The sequence below is a fragment of the Eptesicus fuscus genome, chromosome 4 (assembly GCF_027574615.1).
Source record: "Eptesicus fuscus isolate TK198812 chromosome 4, DD_ASM_mEF_20220401, whole genome shotgun sequence".
In the NCBI taxonomy this organism is placed as follows: domain Eukaryota; kingdom Metazoa; phylum Chordata; class Mammalia; order Chiroptera; family Vespertilionidae; genus Eptesicus; species Eptesicus fuscus.
This window is the reverse complement of record NC_072476.1, coordinates 1,705,841-1,724,774: the sequence shown is the minus strand read 5'-3', so window position 1 is coordinate 1,724,774 and position 18,934 is coordinate 1,705,841. Positions and strand designations below refer to the sequence as shown.

The 18,934-nt window shown below is 44.8% G+C and overlaps 2 protein-coding genes across 6 annotated transcripts in view; both read right to left on the bottom strand.

Moving 5' to 3' along the window:
- The window catches only part of LOC103296290 (phospholipid-transporting ATPase ABCA3-like), a 451,749-nt gene extending 447,041 nt beyond the window's left edge, over positions 1-4,708 (bottom strand). For 3 of the 5 annotated variants that reach the window (XM_054714395.1, XM_054714398.1, XM_054714399.1), the window contains exon 1: positions 4,440-4,480. The gene's annotated coding sequence lies outside the window, so the exon portion shown is untranslated. Of the gene's footprint in view, positions 1-2,587; positions 2,643-4,439; positions 4,481-4,681 lie in introns of those variants that run through there. The other 2 variants (XM_054714397.1, XM_054714396.1) reach the window with 2 other exon arrangements.
- A 1,772-nt stretch (positions 4,709-6,480) lies between these two features.
- LOC103302875 (phospholipid-transporting ATPase ABCA3-like) overlaps positions 6,481-18,934 on the bottom strand; it is a 289,346-nt gene continuing 276,892 nt past the window's right edge. Inside the window, exons 30-31 of the mRNA XM_054714402.1 lie at positions 7,120-7,193; positions 6,481-6,758 (exon numbers count right to left, since the gene is read on the bottom strand). Coding sequence (XP_054570377.1) covers positions 6,618-6,758; positions 7,120-7,193 — 215 coding nt within the window. The 3' untranslated portion in view covers positions 6,481-6,617. The remainder of the gene's footprint in view (positions 6,759-7,119; positions 7,194-18,934) is intronic.

Genomic DNA, 18,934 nt, shown 5'->3' with positions numbered 1-18,934 from the left:
CTATAAAATAAAGCTTCCACTTACAGGCTGGGTCCCTGTGTCCTCATCCAGGCACAGTGATCCTACTTAGCCCCAACTGTGTTCTCTTGTCTGCTTTCTTTAATCTTTCACCACCCCTGGCCGTGCTGGACCTGGTTAAGGAAAGATAATTGCAACAAAAATTCTGACAAAGGGTTAATATCCAAAATGCAAGGTGTCTCCCAAAAAAATGTATACACACTTTGAATAATTATTATTTCCAATCTGTTAAATGTGAAAAGAAAGAAATATCAATTGAGCTATCAGCTGTTAAATGTATATACATTTTTTTGGACATCCTGTACTAGTATATAAAGAACTCATGCAACTTAACACTAAACAATCCAATTGAAAAATGGGCAGAGGAACGCAACATCCACTTCTCCCAAGAAGACATACAAATGGCTAACATATGTGTGAAAGGATGCTCAAGATTCCTAGCTATTAGGGAAATACAAATCAAAACTACAATGAGATACCACTTCACACCTGATAACATGTCTATTATCAACAAGACAAGTAACAAGGTTGTGGAGGAAAGGGAACTCTCATTCACTGCTGGTGGTAATATAGACTACTACAACCACTATGGAAAACAGTATGGAGGTTTCTCAAAAACATTAAAGAATAGAGTTACCATTATGACTCAGAACCCATCTTCTGACTACTCCCAAAATTTTAAAACAATACTTTGCACAAATATATGCACTCCTAAGCATTTGCAGCATTATTCGTAGTGATTAAGACGTGGAAAAAATGAAAGTGCCCCTCATACATGGTTAGATAAAGAAGATGTATACATATACACATACCATGAATACTATTCAGCCATAAGAAAAGATGAAATACTGCCATTTGTGACAACATGGATGGATCTTGAGGATTTTATGCTAAGTTAAATAAGTCAGACAGAAATCAAGAGCCATATGATTTCATTCATATATGTGGGATATAACACTGAGCACAACAAATGAACAAGTAAGAAAAAGAAGCAAACAAAAAACTCATAGGCACAGATGACAATATGGTAGTTACCAAAGGGAAGGGAGGTGGAGGGAAGTAGTAAAGTGTAACAGGCATCAAATGTATGGTGACAGTGGAAGAGCTGACTCATGTGGTAAACATACAATACAATTATAGATGATGTATCATATAATTATACACTTAAAACCTATATTGTAATCTTCTCTGAAGCAAATAAAGATTGAAAGGGGCATGGGACCCAGGATATAATTTTATTAACCAAAGTCATCCCAATAAATTTAATAAAAAATAAAAAGAGAATAAATGAAATAGAAAATTAAAAAATATCTTGAAACTAAGGAAACAGGAAACACAACATACCAAACTAACGGGATGCAGCAAAAGTGATTCTAAGAGAGCATTTTGCAATGATGAACATCTACATTGAGAAAAAAGAGAGATCTGAAATAGATAACCTACCTTTTACACCTGAAGAAACTAGAAAAAGAACAAACTAAGCCCAAAATTAATAGAGGGGAGGAAATAACAAGGGTTAAAAGCAGAAATAAATGAAACAGGGACCAGAAAAACAATAGAAATTATCAATAAAACTAAGAATTGTTTTTTTAAGATTAATTAAAAATGATACCACACTAATACCATGGGTCATGACAGATAACTTATAAACTATTATACACCAACAAATTTGATAATCTAGAAGAAACTGATGCATTTCTAGAAATATACAACCTATCAAGATGAAGTTATTTTAAAAAATTGGACATTGTACAAACCAATAATGAATAAGGAGATTGGATGAGTAATCAAAAACCTCCTAACAAAAAAATAAACCCAGAGAGAGGCAGACTCATAGAGAGCAGGCAGACAGCTCCAGTGTGTGTATGTGTTTGGGGAGAGGGATTGAACAACAACAACAACAACAAAGAGAGAGAGAACTCAAGGACATGGACAAAAGTGTGGTGATTTGTGGGGGGTGGGGGTGAGGTGGAGGTGGAAGAGGGCATAGAGGGGATAAATGGTGATGGAAAAAAATAAAATAAAAAATAAATTAAAAACAAAACAACAACCATAAACAGTACCAGATAGTTTTACTGTGAGTAAACTCTTTCAAAAAACTGAGGAGGAGAAAACACTCCTAAAGTTCTCTTATAAGGCCAAGGACACAAACCAACACACCAACCAACAGCTACTTCAGGCCATTGCCAGCCGCTTCTAAAATGAAGAGTTTTCATTGGCAGGGGTGGTAGAGGGCTTACACAATCTCATTTCATTCACCAGTTATATTTTATTCGGTTCCCTTCAACATAATAATTAAATTCTGTACAAAAATTGACCTCACGGTAGTTGGTATTGAGCATTTACTAAACGTCTGCAAAATAAACAATAAGGGAGCTTATTCCTCATTCAAAGGCTCAGGTCAAATTTTAAAATAGCAAACACCACTGAAGCCAAGTTCCAAGCTAGACTGCAAATACCTGACAAATAGATCTTCTGATGAATTCAGAGACTAAAAAAATACATAGTTTTAACAATGAATTAAACGATTTCCTTTTATCCTGTGTCCCATACCCCTTGCAATCTTTACTTGCTTCAGAGAAGATGGTAATATCACAGAGGAGGAAGACAGAGGTCACTTCTTTAGTCTGCCTTCTCAGGAAGCACAGGTCGGGGCGCCCGGAGGAGAGAAGGAACCTCACTGCTGCTGGCCTCCGGCTCCGGAGCCCGGGGCCGCCTGGCCCTGCCCGAGAACCTCCTCCCCACGGCCACGGGCGGCCCGCACCCGCCTCAGGACGTAACCTCCACCCGGGTGACGGCGGAGGGAAAGAGGGCTGTCCCTTTCCGAAGGTGAGGGGCAATGGGTACCACTTCAGGGTTCTTTGCTCTGAGGGCGCTCAGGGGGAGTCTGAGCAGCAGCCGCTGGGGCAGGGCTCTGGGCAGGGCTCTGCGCTGGAGGACCGGGGGCTGGAGGACCGGGAGCTGGAGGACCGGGGGCTGGAGGACCGGGGGCCGGAGGGAGGACCAGGAGCTGGAGGACCGGGGGCTGGAGGGAGGACCGGGGGCTGGAGGACCGGGGGCTGGAGGACCGGGAGCTGGAGGACCGGGGGCTGGAGGACCGGGGGCCGGAGGGAGGACCAGGAGCTGGAGGACCGGGGGCTGGAGGACCGGGGGCTGGAGGACCGGGGGCCGGAGGGAGGACCAGGAGCTGGAGGACCGGGGGCCGGAGGGAGGACCAGGAGCTGGAGGACCGGGGGCTGGAGGACCGGGGGCCGGAAGGAGGACCGGGGGCCGGAGGACCGGGGGCCGGAGGACCGGGGGCCGGAGGACCGGGGGCCGGAGGACCGGGGGCCGGAGGGAGGACCGGGGGCCGGAGGGAGGACCGGGGGCCGGAGGGAGGACCGGGGGCTGGAGGACCGGGGGCCGGAGGGAGGACCAGGAGCTGGAGGACCGGGGGCTGGAGGACCGGGAGCTGGAGGACCGGGGGCTGGAAGGAGGACCGGGGGCCGGAGGGAGGACCGGGGGCCGGAGGGAGGACCGGGGGCTGGAGGACCGGGGGCCGGAGGGAGGACCAGGAGCTGGAGGACTGGGAGCTGGAGGACCGGGAGCTGGAGGACCGGGGGCTGGAGGAGTGGGAGCTGGAGGGAGGACCGGGGGCTGGAGGACCGGGGGCTGGAGGACCGGGAGCTGGAGGACCGGGGGCTGGAAGGAGGACCGGGGGCCGGAGGACCGGGGGCCGGAGGGAGGACCGGGGGCCGGAGGGAGGACTGGGAGCTGGAGGACCGGGAGCTGGAGGACCGGGGGCTGGAAGGAGGACCGGGGGCTGGAGGACCGGGGGCTGGAGGGAGGACCGGGAGCTGGAGGACCGGGAGCTGGAGGACCGGGAGCTGGAGGACCGGGGGCTGGAGGACTGGTGGCTGGAGGGAGGACCGGGAGCTGGAGGACCGGGGGCTGGAGGACCGGGGGCCGGAGGACCGGGGGCTGGAGGACCGGGGGCCGGAGGGAGGACCAGGAGCTGGAGGACCGGGGGCTGGAGGACCGGGAGCTGGAGGACCGGGGGCTGGAAGGAGGACCGGGGGCCGGAGGACCGGGGGCCGGAGGGAGGACCGGGGGCCGGAGGGAGGACCGGGGACTGGAGGACCGGGAGCTGGAGGACCGGGAGCTGGAGGACCGGGGGCTGGAGGACCAGGGGCTGGAGGGAGGACCGGGAGCTGGAGGACCGGAAGCTGGAGGACCGGGAGCTGGAGGACCGGGGGCTAGAGGACTGGGGGCTGGAGGGAGGACCGCGGGCTGGAGGACCGGGGGCTGGAGGGAGGACCGGGGGCTGGAGGACCGGGGGCTGGAGGGAGGACCGCGGGCTGGAGGACCGGGGGCTGGAGGGAGGACCGGGGGCTGGAGGAGTGGGGGCTGGAGGACCGGGGGCTGGAGGAAGGGACACTCACCACTCCGACTTCTCAACCGCCTCCGCCCTGCAGGGCTCGAGCTCCACCACCAACGCCCCGCCCAACCGCACCGCTCCTCTCCCTCCGAGCTGCCCCTCCCTGGACACGCCCCGCGGGACACGCCCTCCCAGCACGTGCCCCTCCCCCACCCCCACCCCCACCCCCCATCCGACCAGGAAGCCCCACCCGTGCCCCTGCGCACGCTGCCCGGGCCGCCAGCCCCTCGGTTGACCCCTGCAAACCTTCCTCCTGCTCCCCAAGTCCGCAGATGCTTCTCTGGGCCGACCCCACCCCAACGGCACCTCCGGGGCCCCCTAACGGCTGGGCTCACAGGTTCCGAATCCTGACCCTGCTGTCCGGTGCCACGTGAGGGCCTCTCGGTGCCAGGAGCTGGGCTCTGGAGCCACAGGTCAGGCTTCGTCAGAGAGGGCCTTGGGGGACTCGGCTGCACCAGGGCCTCCGCTGCTGCTCAAGGCGTTTGCCCTTGGCTCTTGCGGCACGCCTGGGGACAACTGGCCTCACTCACCTCCCGCACCCCATCGCCGTCCCCGCCCCCATGAAGCGGGGCTCCCCAGTGGGTCACGCAGGTGCCCCTCCTGCCACCAGTCTGCCGACCACCCAGAAAGGTGCTTCCTGTTGGCCAGGCCGGGCCACAGCGCCCCAGGGTCCAGCGACCCTGAGGGCATTTCCGATGCTGGCAGGTGGGAACCAGGCCCCGCCCACCATCAGGCCCCTCCGCATCCCCACCATCAAATGGAACAAAACTACACCTTCTCTCCGAATTTGTTTCTTCCTTGGGTGATTTCCCGTAGCCTTGGGGCATTCTCTTTACCTGTACTCCTTACAGCCACCCCCGGTTCAGGTGCTCAGTGGAGGACCTGATGCATAATATCTTTTGTTTCTTGCTGGAAGATGAAGAGGTGGGCTGGGGGGTAGGGAGGGACAGTGGAAGGGACTACCAGAGTAAAGGAATGTCTTAAAGGGTCAGTGATGAAGCCAACTGGGAGACTAGATGCAAGAGCTACTAAGTAGCTTCTCTCCCCCTTTGAAAGGCAGCTAGCCCGGGAAGCAAATTTTGCAATTACTGAACTCGCTTTTGGGAGACCAATGGTAGAAAGGGAATGGGACTCATAGGAGGTTATATTAAGCTAAAAACAATAGAACAGAGAATACCTGTTGGATATCATCTCAAACTGTGAGACTGAGACAATGAGAAGCTTGAACAAACCAGCCCAAAATGACTGTGTTGAGTGTCTGCCCCCCTTGTGGCCAGTGTGCATCATAGCGACTGGTCATTCCACCCTTCAGTCATTTGCATATTAGGGTCTTATTATATAGGATACTTAGCATGAAGCACAAACAGGCAACTCATCTAGTCTGAGCACCCCACCCATTGGGGTTGTAAGGGTTATCTGTCTTTTTGTTGCAAGTTTCAAGGTACCCCTCGCCTGGTATTGGGGTTAGCTTGCAGAGTTTCAAGCTCCCCTTTGTCATTGAGTGTCGATAATCTTGTCTTGGCAGGTCTCAGGACTACTTTCGGGTAATAATAAGCCCCTCTCCTGCCTTAGTGTCTATCTATCCTACCTAACAATCCCGTTTCTCCTCTTCCCTTCTTAATCAGAGGTAGGCAAGAGGAGGAAGGAAAACATTCTTTTCAAAGAATGTTTTTGCTTTATGTTCTTGGACTCTAAATAATCTTGGTACAAATATCTTATTTTTGGTATAAAATTATTTTTGGTATAAGATTGGTGAGTGTGTGTGTGTGTGTGTGTGTGTGTGTGTTGTTCCAGGCATAATGCTTCTCTTACCCATAACTCAACTTAAAAATAAATCTCGTGGTCTTCCAGCTGTCCCATCTAACAGCTCCATCATTTCTGGATGTTTCTGTTCAAACACTCAGAATTCTCAGAAATAGGTTGTCCCCACCTTGATGAATGCTGGTCTTACATATTTCTAGGAGAGAACATGAATTTCACCACATGTCTTTAGATTTGCACATGCTGGACTCACAGGCACCAGGTAAATCTATGAAGAAGGGACATATGGTCCTTTGGGGGACTCTTTATTACATAAGCATATTTACACCAACACATACACACGCACAGGAACGCCCCTCTGCGTAGCCAGGTGTGCAGAGAGTGGCCTAAGAAGACACAGGCCTCGAGTTGGAACTGAATCTCAGGGCACCTCCTTGTGGTCATCAAGTCCATTGTTCTCTAGGTTAGCAAAGGTCAGGAAGACTTGTTCCAGTGTTATCTGACTGACAGAATAATCTTCTAAATTGAATTGCTCTTTCGCTTCCTCCAAAATACCAAACACCTTGAACGACAGAAAAGTGCCATCACCATCTGCTGTCCCTCCGGCCCCAACCCAAATGAGCCTCTCCTCCGCTTCCAACCTGGGAAGTTAATGTTGGGGAAGGCACAGCGGGGAGATGAGGACTTGGGAAGGATGTCAACTGAGAACCTGATGGAAGCAGTTCTCTGTCCCCACTCGGTTGATGGACATGGACTGACAATGGGGTTTAGGGAGCAGAAATTGAAGCAATTAAAATCTAGGGTGTCTGAAAGGCAACCTGCAGCCCCTACAGCCATTACACATGCCTGAATAGCAAATATTTTCCCCATCATTAGTGCTCTCTTAACATGTGATGTTAGAATGGCATGATTTCTACAGTCACCTTTGACCAGCTATTGTCCTTGCTGGGAATGTAGTAGTTAAGGATCCCTTGGTTCTCCTGCTTTAATTCACTACCTAAAAAAAAAGTAAATATATTACACATAGGTGAGTAATCTTACAGATGTAATTTAAAATTGCCAAGATATTGCTACATTTATTTAGTTATATATAATTAACTATGAATAGACGCCATTATGACCAAAGGCGATATGATCAAATAGCCCACTCTCTTTGATTTATATGACATGGTTAATTCCTTTCAGCAGATTTGTTCCTGAAGAAATAGCCTTATTATGTGAAGTTTATAATAATTAAGGGTGGCTTACAGTCACACACACAAAAAGTATCAGCTCACATGCCCAGTGAATGAAACAAGCCTTCAAAAATTCTAATGTTACTACTAGTAGACTTTATTTCTAAAGATGGTGCTGAGCATATGCGCCAGGAGGACGTGCAGTGTGCTTGTGTGAGGAGGAGGAGGAATGTTGTACAGTGTGCTTGCTGGGGAGGAGAGCAGGACAAGGCCTCCTTGCTATGATTACACACCATGTAAGAGGGCAGTCATTCATGTACACCACCCATGTGAGGCTGTATTGTTTCTTTTACAGGTAAGAAACCATTTCTAATTAGAACTGAGGTATTTACACTTAATGCATATTTTCAGATTATTGCAAATTGGATTAACTGGAATTAAAATGTGTTAAAGTAAAAAAAATACATGTTTACAATGATATATGGCTTTTCTTAGTAAGAATGTTAACACATGTATTGTGGCCATGATCACATAAAGCTCTGTTTTTGCCTGTTGAAATACTTCAGATAGCTTAATGAGTTATTCAAAGCAAACACTGATGAAACCACCTCATTTAGGTCAAGTAATAGTAACTCAGATAGTTCCATGTGCCACTTCCCAGCCTCTGGCCCCATAAAAATAACCAATGCCATCATTATCATTACGGACTCTTCTTTTTTAATCTTCTTTTTTAATGTCTTTTTATCTATGCACTAGAGGCCCAGTGCACGAAATTCGTGCACGGGGTGTGTGTGTGTGTATGTGTGTGTATCCCTCAGCCCAGCCTGCACCCTCTCCAATCTGGGACATCCTTCTCACAATCCAGGACTGCTGGCTCCCAACCACTCACCTACCTGCCTGCCTGCTTGATTGTCCCTAACTGCTTCTGCCTGCCAGCCTGATCACCCCCTAACCACTCTCCTGCCAGCCTGATTGACGCCTCACTGCTCCCCTGCTGGCCCGATTGCCCCTAACTGCCCTCCCCTGCCAGCCTGGTCACTCGTAACTGCCCTCCCCTGCTGGCCTGGTCACCCCCAACTGCCCTCCCCTGCAGGCCTAGTTGCCCCTAACTGCCCTCCCCTGCCAGTCCGGTCACCTCTAACTGCCCTCCCCTGCAGGTCTTGTCCCTCCCAACTTCCCTCCCGTGTAGGCCTGGTCCCCCCTCAACTGCCCTCCCCTGCAGACCTGGTCGCTCCCAACTGCCCTCCCCTGCAGGCCTGGTTGCTCCTAACTTCCCTCCTCTGCCGGCCCGATCACCCCTAACTGCCCTACCCTGCCAGCCTGGTCACTCCTAACTGCCCTCTCCTATAGGCCTGGTTGCCCCCAACTGCCCTCCCCTGAAGACCTGGTGCCCCCCAACTGCCCTCCCCTGTAGGCCTGTGTCCCCCCCCCAACTATCCTCCCCTGCAGACCTGATTGCCCCCAACTGTCCTACCTTGCAGTCCTGATCCCTCCCAACTGCCCTCCCCTATTGGCCTGATTGCCCACAACTGCCCTCCCCTGCCAGCCATCATGTGGTGGCCATCTTGTGTCCACATGGGGGTGGCCATCTTGTGTGTTGGAGTGATGGTCAATTTGCATATTACCTCTTTATTATATAGGATGTGCCCCTAAATCCAGGCCAAGGATTCCTACTTTTGAACCTTATATGAATGGAATCATGTAGGATATGTTCTCTTCTTTCTCCTTCTTTCAGTCAGTGTGTGTAAGATTCATTCATGTGGTTGCATCTTGCTATAATTCATTTATTTTCCTTTCTAAACTATAATCTGGCTTCTAAATATTCCACAATTTATTTTCCATTTAGCCACTGAGACTACAAGAATATTAATCTCCAAAAGACTATGGTCTTTTTCTGATGTTTCCTTGTCTGCTTTTGTTTGGAATGTATTCCTTTGTTTCCTTATTTTGCTTGTCTGTGCTTATTTCTATGTATTCGTAAAACAGTGACATCTTTCATTCTTGAAGGAATGGCCTTTTGTAGGAGATAAACCTTATCATTCAACCTTGCCCTAGCTCTTGATTGTCTCTTCAACCTTTGTGATTATTTTAGTAGCCTGATTTATTATTTTTAATACTTTTTTTATTGATTTCAGAGAGGAAGGGAGAGGGAGGTAGAAACATCAGAGATGACAGAGAATCATTGATTGGCTGCCTCCTGCACGCCCCCTACTGGGGATAGAGCCCACAACCTGGGCATGTGCCCTGACCAGGAATTGAATTGTGACCTCCTGGTTCATAGGTTGATGCTCAACCACAGAGCATCACCAGCCGGGCCTGATTTATTTTTGATAGGTCTCAGTGATCCCAGCCAGCACCTAGTTGGGTGGAAGCCAGATCCTCAGGCAGTAGCTTTTAAAATTGCAAATACAGTCCGGTGGGTCTGCAATTGTAAACACTGCTGACCTCAGGACCAGGAAATCTGCAAGTGACTCCTGGGTGACAGCTGCAAAAAATCAGCTTCAGCTGAGTGTGTAAGTTCCTTTCTGGAAGAAACTAGTGAGCTGTGGTGAGGCCCAAGGATGGCGTCTCCCTCCCTCATTCCCTAAGCACCTCTATAGCCTCCTGATGTGAAGCCTGATCTCAGGTTTGAGCTCTGGGATAACCAAAGGAGTCTTTTTCGTAGGAAATATTCGTAGGAATCAAATATCCACTGGACAATTTGCGATGAGTTGATTTAGTTTTGCCAGCAATTTCCTGATCCTTGTCTGCAGACACTGTTTACCAGCCTCTTTTTTTTTTTTTTTTTTTTTTAAATATATTTTATTGATTTCTTACAGAGAGGAAGGGAGAGGGATAGAGAGCCAGAAACATCGATGGGAGAGAATCATCAACCAGCTGCCTCCCGCACACCCCCCACCAGGGACGTGCCCGCAGCCAATGCACATGCCCCTGACCGGAATCGAACCCGGGACCCTTCAGTCCGCAGACCGACGCTCTATCCATTGAGCCAAACCGGTTTCGGCTACCAGCCTCTTTTAATGGATTCTGTGTAGACTCGGATACTTCCTTCTAAACTATCTCTTGTTCACTTCGTAAAGTTCAGAACTAAAGAAATCCTTCGGGAATTGTTATAGACACTTACCTGGACTAGGCTGATTTCATTCTATTGTGGTCATGGTTTTGGTACTTATACTTGGAAAAATCCAATAAGCATCCATTTCCACCCATTGCAGGATACCTTAGTAAGGTAGATTTTTGCCTAGAACATGTTCTAGAATAAAGGGAGTGGCCACAGGAAGGCCACAGTCTATCATAGTGCCTAGAATTATATCATTATTAATAAAATATTTGATGATATAATACCTTATACTTGCATAAGTACATGTATTGCCCAATACTTTTACTCACATCATTTCACTTAATCCTCACAATAATCTTATGCTTAAAATAATTATCTACATTTTTACAGATAAAGAAACAAAGGCTGGCAAGGGAGAGAGAGTGTAAGTGACTAGTTTAAAGACACCAAAGAAGGTAGCAGATCTGAGACCTGAACACTTTAATTCCAAGGCCACACACACACAAAAAAAGATTAGCAAATAAATCTTCACACATAATCCACATACCTCTCAAACTGCTGCGGCCTGGAACATGTTATCACCCCAAAAGAAGTATCTTAGATCCCACAGCCCCACAACCCCCCCGCCCCTAGACATAGCCTTATTGGTTTCCAATGTAAAGTGTTCTGGAGGGCCTCGTCTCTTCAGTGCAGGTCCCAAGGTTTGGAGTACTTAGTGTGGGCTCAGCCTCTCGCTCCTCAGGGAGAAGCTCTGAGGCATGGAGATCCCTCCCTGTTGTGGAATCTCTGCACCGGGGTGGTTTCGGTGAGCCTGTGTCTCTGCCTCTCCCAAACGTCTCAATGTGGCCCTTTTATTCCTTGTGTGGAAAAAGCTTTTCAGCTAGTTTTTAGTCTTTTTCAGCAGAAATTGTTCCATATATAGCTGTAGATCTGGTCAGAATCTTCCATCTTGGACCCCAGAAAAACTTTCTTAGCTTTAGGGTTCCCTAAATGTACTGTAGGGTTCCCTCTTCAGAGTGTTCTGGGATGTATTAAGTCACATGACTTCTCAGTGTACACCTTTCTCTGATACTTTCTGTTATCTGCCTCAGTCCAAACCTAAATTAGGGATGCTCTTCTCGACAGAAGATTGCTGTGTGCTCCTGCTTGGAATTAGAGGGTGCTACTGACCACTCATTAGACGCCCCTTCACATGGCCATCTCAGCATGAGCTCCCTGACCTGGAGGCCCAGAGCTTCATCGCTGATCCCAGTGCTGACAATGGTATTTGCTTCCAGGATTTGCATTTTCTCACAGCTCAGTTTCTTTTACTTTCCTTCTTCTTTTCCTGTTTTCCCTGTTGATTGTTAGAGCGTTTTCTGACTTTTGTTTCTGAGCCAATTCTCAATTAAAGATATAGGTGTATAATTTCTACCAATTTCTTGTTTTATTTTACCAGGATGGCTTTTCAGAATACATAATCTTCCATATGGCAGAAACAAAACATCTTATTTGTGCATTAAAAAAAATACATGGTTACTTAATTTTCCTTGAGATTATGTAGAATTATTACTAAATATTCTCATTACTTTGGTCCCTTTAAAAATATATATTCTAGATGACTATTGTTTATAATATTTATTTATTTTCTTTAAAGATCAATATTTAGGTATAGGTTCCATATTAATTTCTTTTTGATTCTGTCATATTTTAATGACTATTTGTTGAAGGATATTGTGAGGAAGGACTTGGCAACAACCACCTTAGTGTTGAAACTGGGCCTCAAACCCACATTCCCATTAAAGAACACATTTTTGTGTCCACATTGTTGAGGATAGTTCTTGGGTCAGAGTTTAGTGTTTCTCCTTCAGGAAGAGCAAGTTGCTAGGACAGTTGACAGTAAAAGGTTTTCTGGTCACAGCTTCTCATTGTGGTAATTTAAAAGTATTTGCTGAATGAATACATAAGTCAATGGACATATCAACGTGCATGTGTCATAGGCACTTCATATTTCCTAAGACCAGCAGTGAGGAATTGTTTTCCCATATATCTGTTCTTCACATCTGCTCTACCATCCATTTCTTATCAATTTTCTGATTCCCATTTTTACTGTGTAATTAATCGTACTATTTCCCCTTGCCTAGAGATAAACTTCTAACTCCTCAGGCTGACACACAACGGGAACTTCTGTGGTATTTTGCTCAACCTATAAAATTAGAAACTAAGATAAAAACAGAATTATTAAGAGCCTTGCCATGTCCCTGTTTTATGTTTAGGAAAGAGCAATAAAGGAGAGAAAGAGTTTTTATCTTTGGTATTGTACATGTAGGCAGAGAGAGGCTTATTGATTTTGGCATACAGAAGCAAATCTGTTCTTTTTAAAAAATATTTATTGTTGAAAAAATTACAGCCCTCCTGGAGCTGCGGGCTCGCCTGGCGCCTCGCCATCTTGCAAGGAAAGGAGGATTTTAGTGGAAACCTGACTTTCCGCGACAACTGCAAACACTGAACTGCTGGGAGCACCAGACCACCGGTCCCCTATCAGCGCAAACATTTGGATTCAAAGAAACTCTTCACTGCACCACGGAAAGGTCAGATTTTGTCTGAAATAAGCTGCGGTTTCTAATCCCCGCGGTGGGTGAGGGAAGCGCTGGGTGAGGGAAGTGCGGCAGCCGCAGGACCGGCAGGAGCCGGGAGGTCTGTGCCTAGAAAAATCAGCGGCAGTTGGAACTGCCGTGATCCGTGAATGAGGAGGGGGGTCTTCTGAGCTGCTAACAGAAGTGACCTCTTGAAAGCAACTCATTTTAATCTGACGAGGAGGGTCAGACTAAGAAATTTCAAAGGAGGGCAGGCTCCTTAGTCTGGGGCACAGACCCACGGTCCGCACACCTGGGCTCTTTCCGACTCTGATTGCTAAGCCCAACACATAGAAAAACCCAGGTGGAAACCCTGAAAGACTGCAGGGGGAAGGTGTTTTTTCGGAACCTGGGGCCAGAGCTGCGTGTGACCATCAGAGAGGCAGCTCTGAGGCGCACACCTCCACAAACCAGTAGTGAGTGCCATAGAAGGGGAAAAAAAAAAAAAAAAGAGCTAGAGAGGCCCGGAAGTCAATTCAGAAACACTGCCACCCAGGGGCTGAAACGCTAATTGTCTCTGGTGTAATCAAAAATAAATATGAGAAATTAAGACAGGGCTGGCTTAAAAAGCAGGACTGGCTTCCAACACTGAGGAGCCCTGGAATGAAGCTGAACTGAAATACCGCCCAGACTGGGAAAAAGGCATACCAAACAGAATAATAGAGGAAGTGAATGACAGCCGCTACTGCACATTTTAGTCTTCCTATTTTTTAATTTTCAATTCTTTTTTCAATTTTTTAAATTTTTTATTCTCATATTTTTTTATTTTCATTTTTTGCATCTTTTACTTAAGAAACTAATATTTTTTCTTTTTCCTCACTTGATTTTCACCTTTTTAATTATTACATTTTTATTTTCAATCAGCACTATTATTACTATTATTTTACTTTTTTTTTTTTAATGTCATTTGATTTTCTCTTTCTTTTATTTTTGGATTAATGTCCTACATTCGATTTGCATCTTTCCCTTACAATCGCTTTACCCTATCTCAAAGCTAACATTATGCCATCACTCTCCTCCTAACCTTTCCCCTTTTGGTCCCCAGTTTATCTTAACCCTTTCTGGCTTTAGATTTTCCCTACTTTTTCAGTTTACTCCCTGCTAAAACTTCACCCTACTTATATATCTAATTCCCAACCCCCTGCTCCAAATCCATACAAACCTCTCTCTACGCCACCTTTAAAAAATTATTTTTCTCTCGGGCCTTTTGTTGTTGTTTGCTTGAATGTTGATTAGATTGAATTTTTATGCTTTTTTATGAGATTGTTTTGATTATTCTTTTTGTTGGTTTGGTTGGTTCTTTTGTTTGCTTTGTTTTTGTTTGTTTTTTACTTTTGTTTTCCCTTACCTCACTTGATATTAGCTGCTGTTGCAGTTTGTATTAATCTCCAGGCTCGTGTTGCTGGAATTTGCTGGGAATAGTGGTTGTTCTAGTGGAGTTTACTCCCCATATATATAGTTTGTTCCCCTTTTCTCTCTTAGTATCATTCTTTTCTCTCTTACTTTTTTTTTCTTTTCTTTTTCTTTTCTGTTATTTCTTTTCTTTCTTTCTGCTCTTTTCCCAAGTTCAGATTCACACTCTTTGTTGTTGTTTTTTTCTTCATTGTTGTTCTTTCTTTTTACTCTCCCTCTTCCACTCCTATTCCCTAATTTGTCTTTCTCTGGTGGTTACCTTTATTGGAGGTTATTAATATCGTGAATACAATTCTGTTCAGTGCCTTGTCTGTTGTGCCTGGTTGTGTTGTATTTTATACCTTTAAATCAACGCCAGAGAGAGAAATCTATATAACCAGACATCCGGAGAAGAGAGACCATGAGGAGACAAAGAAACAGCCCCCACAGGAAAGAGAAGCAGGCATCACCAGAAAAGGAAGTAAACGATTTAGAGGCAAACAACCTATCAGAGAAAGAATTCAGAGAAATGGTCATAAAGTGGCTGAAAAGGATGGAAGACAAATTCGACAATATGAGTAAGAACCAAGAAGAAATGAAGAAGAACCAAGAAGAAATGAAAAATGACATCGCTGCTGTAAAGAACTCAATAGAAAGCATCAAGAGTAGACTAGATGAAGCAGAGGACCGCATAAGTGAGCTAGAAGACAAGATGGAAAAAAATACCCAATTACAACAGCTTCTAGAAACAAAAATTAGAAAGATTGAGGAGAGCGTAAGGGAACTTCGGGACAATACAAAACAAAACAACATCAGGATAATAGGGGTGCCAGAAGGAAAGGAAACTGAGCAAGGAATAGAAAACCTGTTTGAAGAAATAATAACAGAAAACTTCCCTGATATAGGGAAGAAAAAACCCACACAAATCCAAGAAGCTCACAGAGTTCAAGGCAAAATGAACCCCAAAAGACCGACGCCAAGGCACATTATAGTTAAGTTGGCAAACACCAACGACAAAGTAAGAATCTTACAAGCGGCCAGAGAGAGACAGACAGTTACATACAAAGGAACCCCCATCAGACTAGCAACTGATTTCTCAACAGAAACTCATCAGGCCAGAAGGGAATGGAATGAAATATACCAAGTCATGCAAAGGAAGGGTCTAAATCCAAGAATACTGTACCCAGCAAGGCTATCAATCAAAATTGAAGGTGAAATCAGGAGGTTCAGAGACAAAAAAGGACTAAGGGAGTTTATCACCACCAAACCAGCAATGAAAGAAATGCTAAAGGGTCTGCTGTAAAAAAAAAAAAAAGAAAGAAAGAAATAGGAAGCAAAGAAGGTACACAGGGGTATAGAATAGAAATGGCGTCAAATAAGTACCTATCAATAATAACTTTAAATGTAAATGGATTGAATGCCCCAATCAAAAGACACAGGGTAACAGACTGGATAAGAAAACAAAACCCAGATATCTGCTATCTACAGGAAACCCACCTCAAAAAAAAGGATGCATACAGACTGAGAGTAAAGGGATGGAAAAAGGTTTTCCAGGCAAATGGAAATGAAAAAAAAGCTGGGGTTGCAATACTTATATCTGACAAATTAGATCTCAAAGTGAAGGACATAACAAGAGATAATGCAGGCCACTTCATAATACTAAAGGGAGAAATCCAACAAGAAGAAATAACTCTGGTAAACATATATGCACCCAATACAGGAGCACCAAGATACATTAAAAAACTCCTGGAAGATATCAAAGGAGAGATTGACAGTAATACAATCATAGTAGGAGACTTCAATACCCCACTATCACCATTGGACAAATCCTCTAAACAAAAAATCAGCAAAGAAACATCAATCCTAAATGACTCACTAGAACAGATGGAATTAATCGACATCTTCAGAACATTTCACCCCAAAGCCACAGAATATACATTCTTCTCAAGTGCACATGGGTCATTTTCAAAGATAGACCATATGTTAGGACATAGGCAAAGTCTCTCCAAATTCAAGAAGATAGAAATCATATCAAGTATCTTCTCAGATCACAGTGGCATAAAACTGGAAATCAACTACAATAAAAACAACCCAAAGAAATCAAACACTTGGAGACTAAACAGCATGTTATTAAACCATGACTGGGTTACCAAAGACATCAAGGAAGAAATAAAAAACATCATGGCAACAAACGACAATGAAAACACAACAATCCAAAATCTATGGGACACAATGAAAGCAGTCCTGAGAGGGAAGTTCATAGCTCTACAAGCCTACTTCAAAAAACAAGAAACAATGGTAATAAATTACCTAACCCAACAACTCAAAGAGTTAGAGAGAGAGCAACAAGATAAGCCCAGTGTAAGCAGAAGGAAAGAAATAATAAAGATCAGAGCGGAGATAAACGACATAGAGACCAAAGAAACAATACAAAAGATCAACAAAACCAAGAGCTGGTTCTTTGAAAGGATAAACAAGATTGATGGACCTCTAGCCAGGCTCACCAAGAAGCAAAGAGAGAGGACCCAAATAAACAAAATCAGAAATGAAAGAGGTGAAATAACAACAGACCCAACCGAAATACAAAGGATTGTTACAAAATACTACGAACAACTCTATTCCAACAAACTGGACAACCTAGGGGAAATCGACATATTCCTAGAAAAATATAACCTTCCAAAACTCAATCAGGAAGATTCTAAACAGCTCAACATGCCAGTAACTATGGAAGAAATTGAAGCAGTCATCAAAAAGCTTCCGGCAAACAAAAGCCCGGGGCCAGATGGCTTCACAGGAGAGTTTTATCAAACTTTCAAGGAAGAACTAAAACCTATCCTCCTCAGACTATTCCAAAAAATTCAAGAGGAAGGAACACTTCCAGGCTCCTTCTATGAAGCCAGCATCACCCTAATACCAAAACCAGATAAAGACAACTCAATGAAAGAGAATTACAGGCCAATATCCCTCATGAACATTGATGCCAAAATCCTCAACAAAATTCTAGCAAATCGGCTCCAGCAGTACATCAGAAAGATCATACACCATGACCAAGTAGGATTTATTCCAGGAATGCAAGGATGGTACAATATCCGCAAATCAATAAACGTGATACATCACATAAACAAACTGAGAGATAAAAATCACATAGTCATATCAATAGATGCAGAAAAAGCATTTGACAAAATCCAACACCCTTTCTTGATAAAAACTCTCAACAAGGTGGGAATAGAAGGCTCATACCTCAACATAATAAAAGCTATTTATGATAAACCCACAGCAAACATCATACTCAATGGGCAAAAACTAAAACCATTTCCCCTAAGAACAGGAACAAGACAGGGATGCCCACTCTCACCACTCCTGTTTGACATAGTACTGGAAGTATTAGCTATCGCAATTAGGCAAGAAGAAGAAATAAGAGGCATCCAAATTGGAAAAGAAGAAGTGAAGCTGTCCTTATTTGCAGATGACATGATATTGTACATAAAAAACTCAAAAGATTCCATCAAAAAACTAATAGACTTAATAAATGAATTCGGCAATGTAGCGGGATACAAAATTAACGCCAAGAAATCTATGGCTTTTCTATACACCAATAATGAACTTACAGAAAGAGAGACTAAAAAAGCAATCCCATTTACCATTGCACCAAAAAAATTAAGATACCTAGGAATAAACTTAACTAAGGAGGTAAAAGACCTATACGCAGAAAACTACAGGACACTGAAAAAAGAGATAGAGGAAGACGTAAACAGATGGAAGAACATACCATGTTCCTGGATTGGTAGAATCAACATCATTAAAATGTCCATACTACCCAAAGCAATCTACAGATTCAATGCACTCCCCATCAAAATACCAACAGCATATTTCACAGACCTAGAAAGAACTCTCCAAAAATTCATCTGGAATAAAAAAAGACCCCGACTAGCCTCAGCAATCCTCAGAAAGAAGAATAAAGTAGGTGGGATCTCAATACCAGATTTCAAGCTGTATTACAAAGCCACTGTTCTCAAAACAGCCTGGTACTGGCACAAGAACAGACATATTGATCAATGGAACAGAATAGAGAACCCAGATATCGACCCAAACCACTATGCTCAATTAATATTTGACAAAGGAGGCATGAACATACAATGGAGTCAAGACAGTCTCTTCAATAAATGGTGTTGGGAAAACTGGACAGATACATGCAAAAAAATGAAACTAGATCACCAACTTACACCATACACAAAAATAAACTCAAAATGGATACAGGACTTAAACATAAGACGGGAAACCATAAAAATACTAGAGGAATCCACAGGCAACAAAATCTCAGACATATGCCACAAGAACTTCTTCACTGACACTGCCCCTAGGGCAATGGAAGCTAAAGAGAAAATTAACAAATGGGACTACATCAAAATAAAAAGCTTTTTTACAGCAAAAGAAACCATCAACAAAACAACAAGAAAGCCCACTGCATGGGAAAACATATTTGCAAATGCTATCA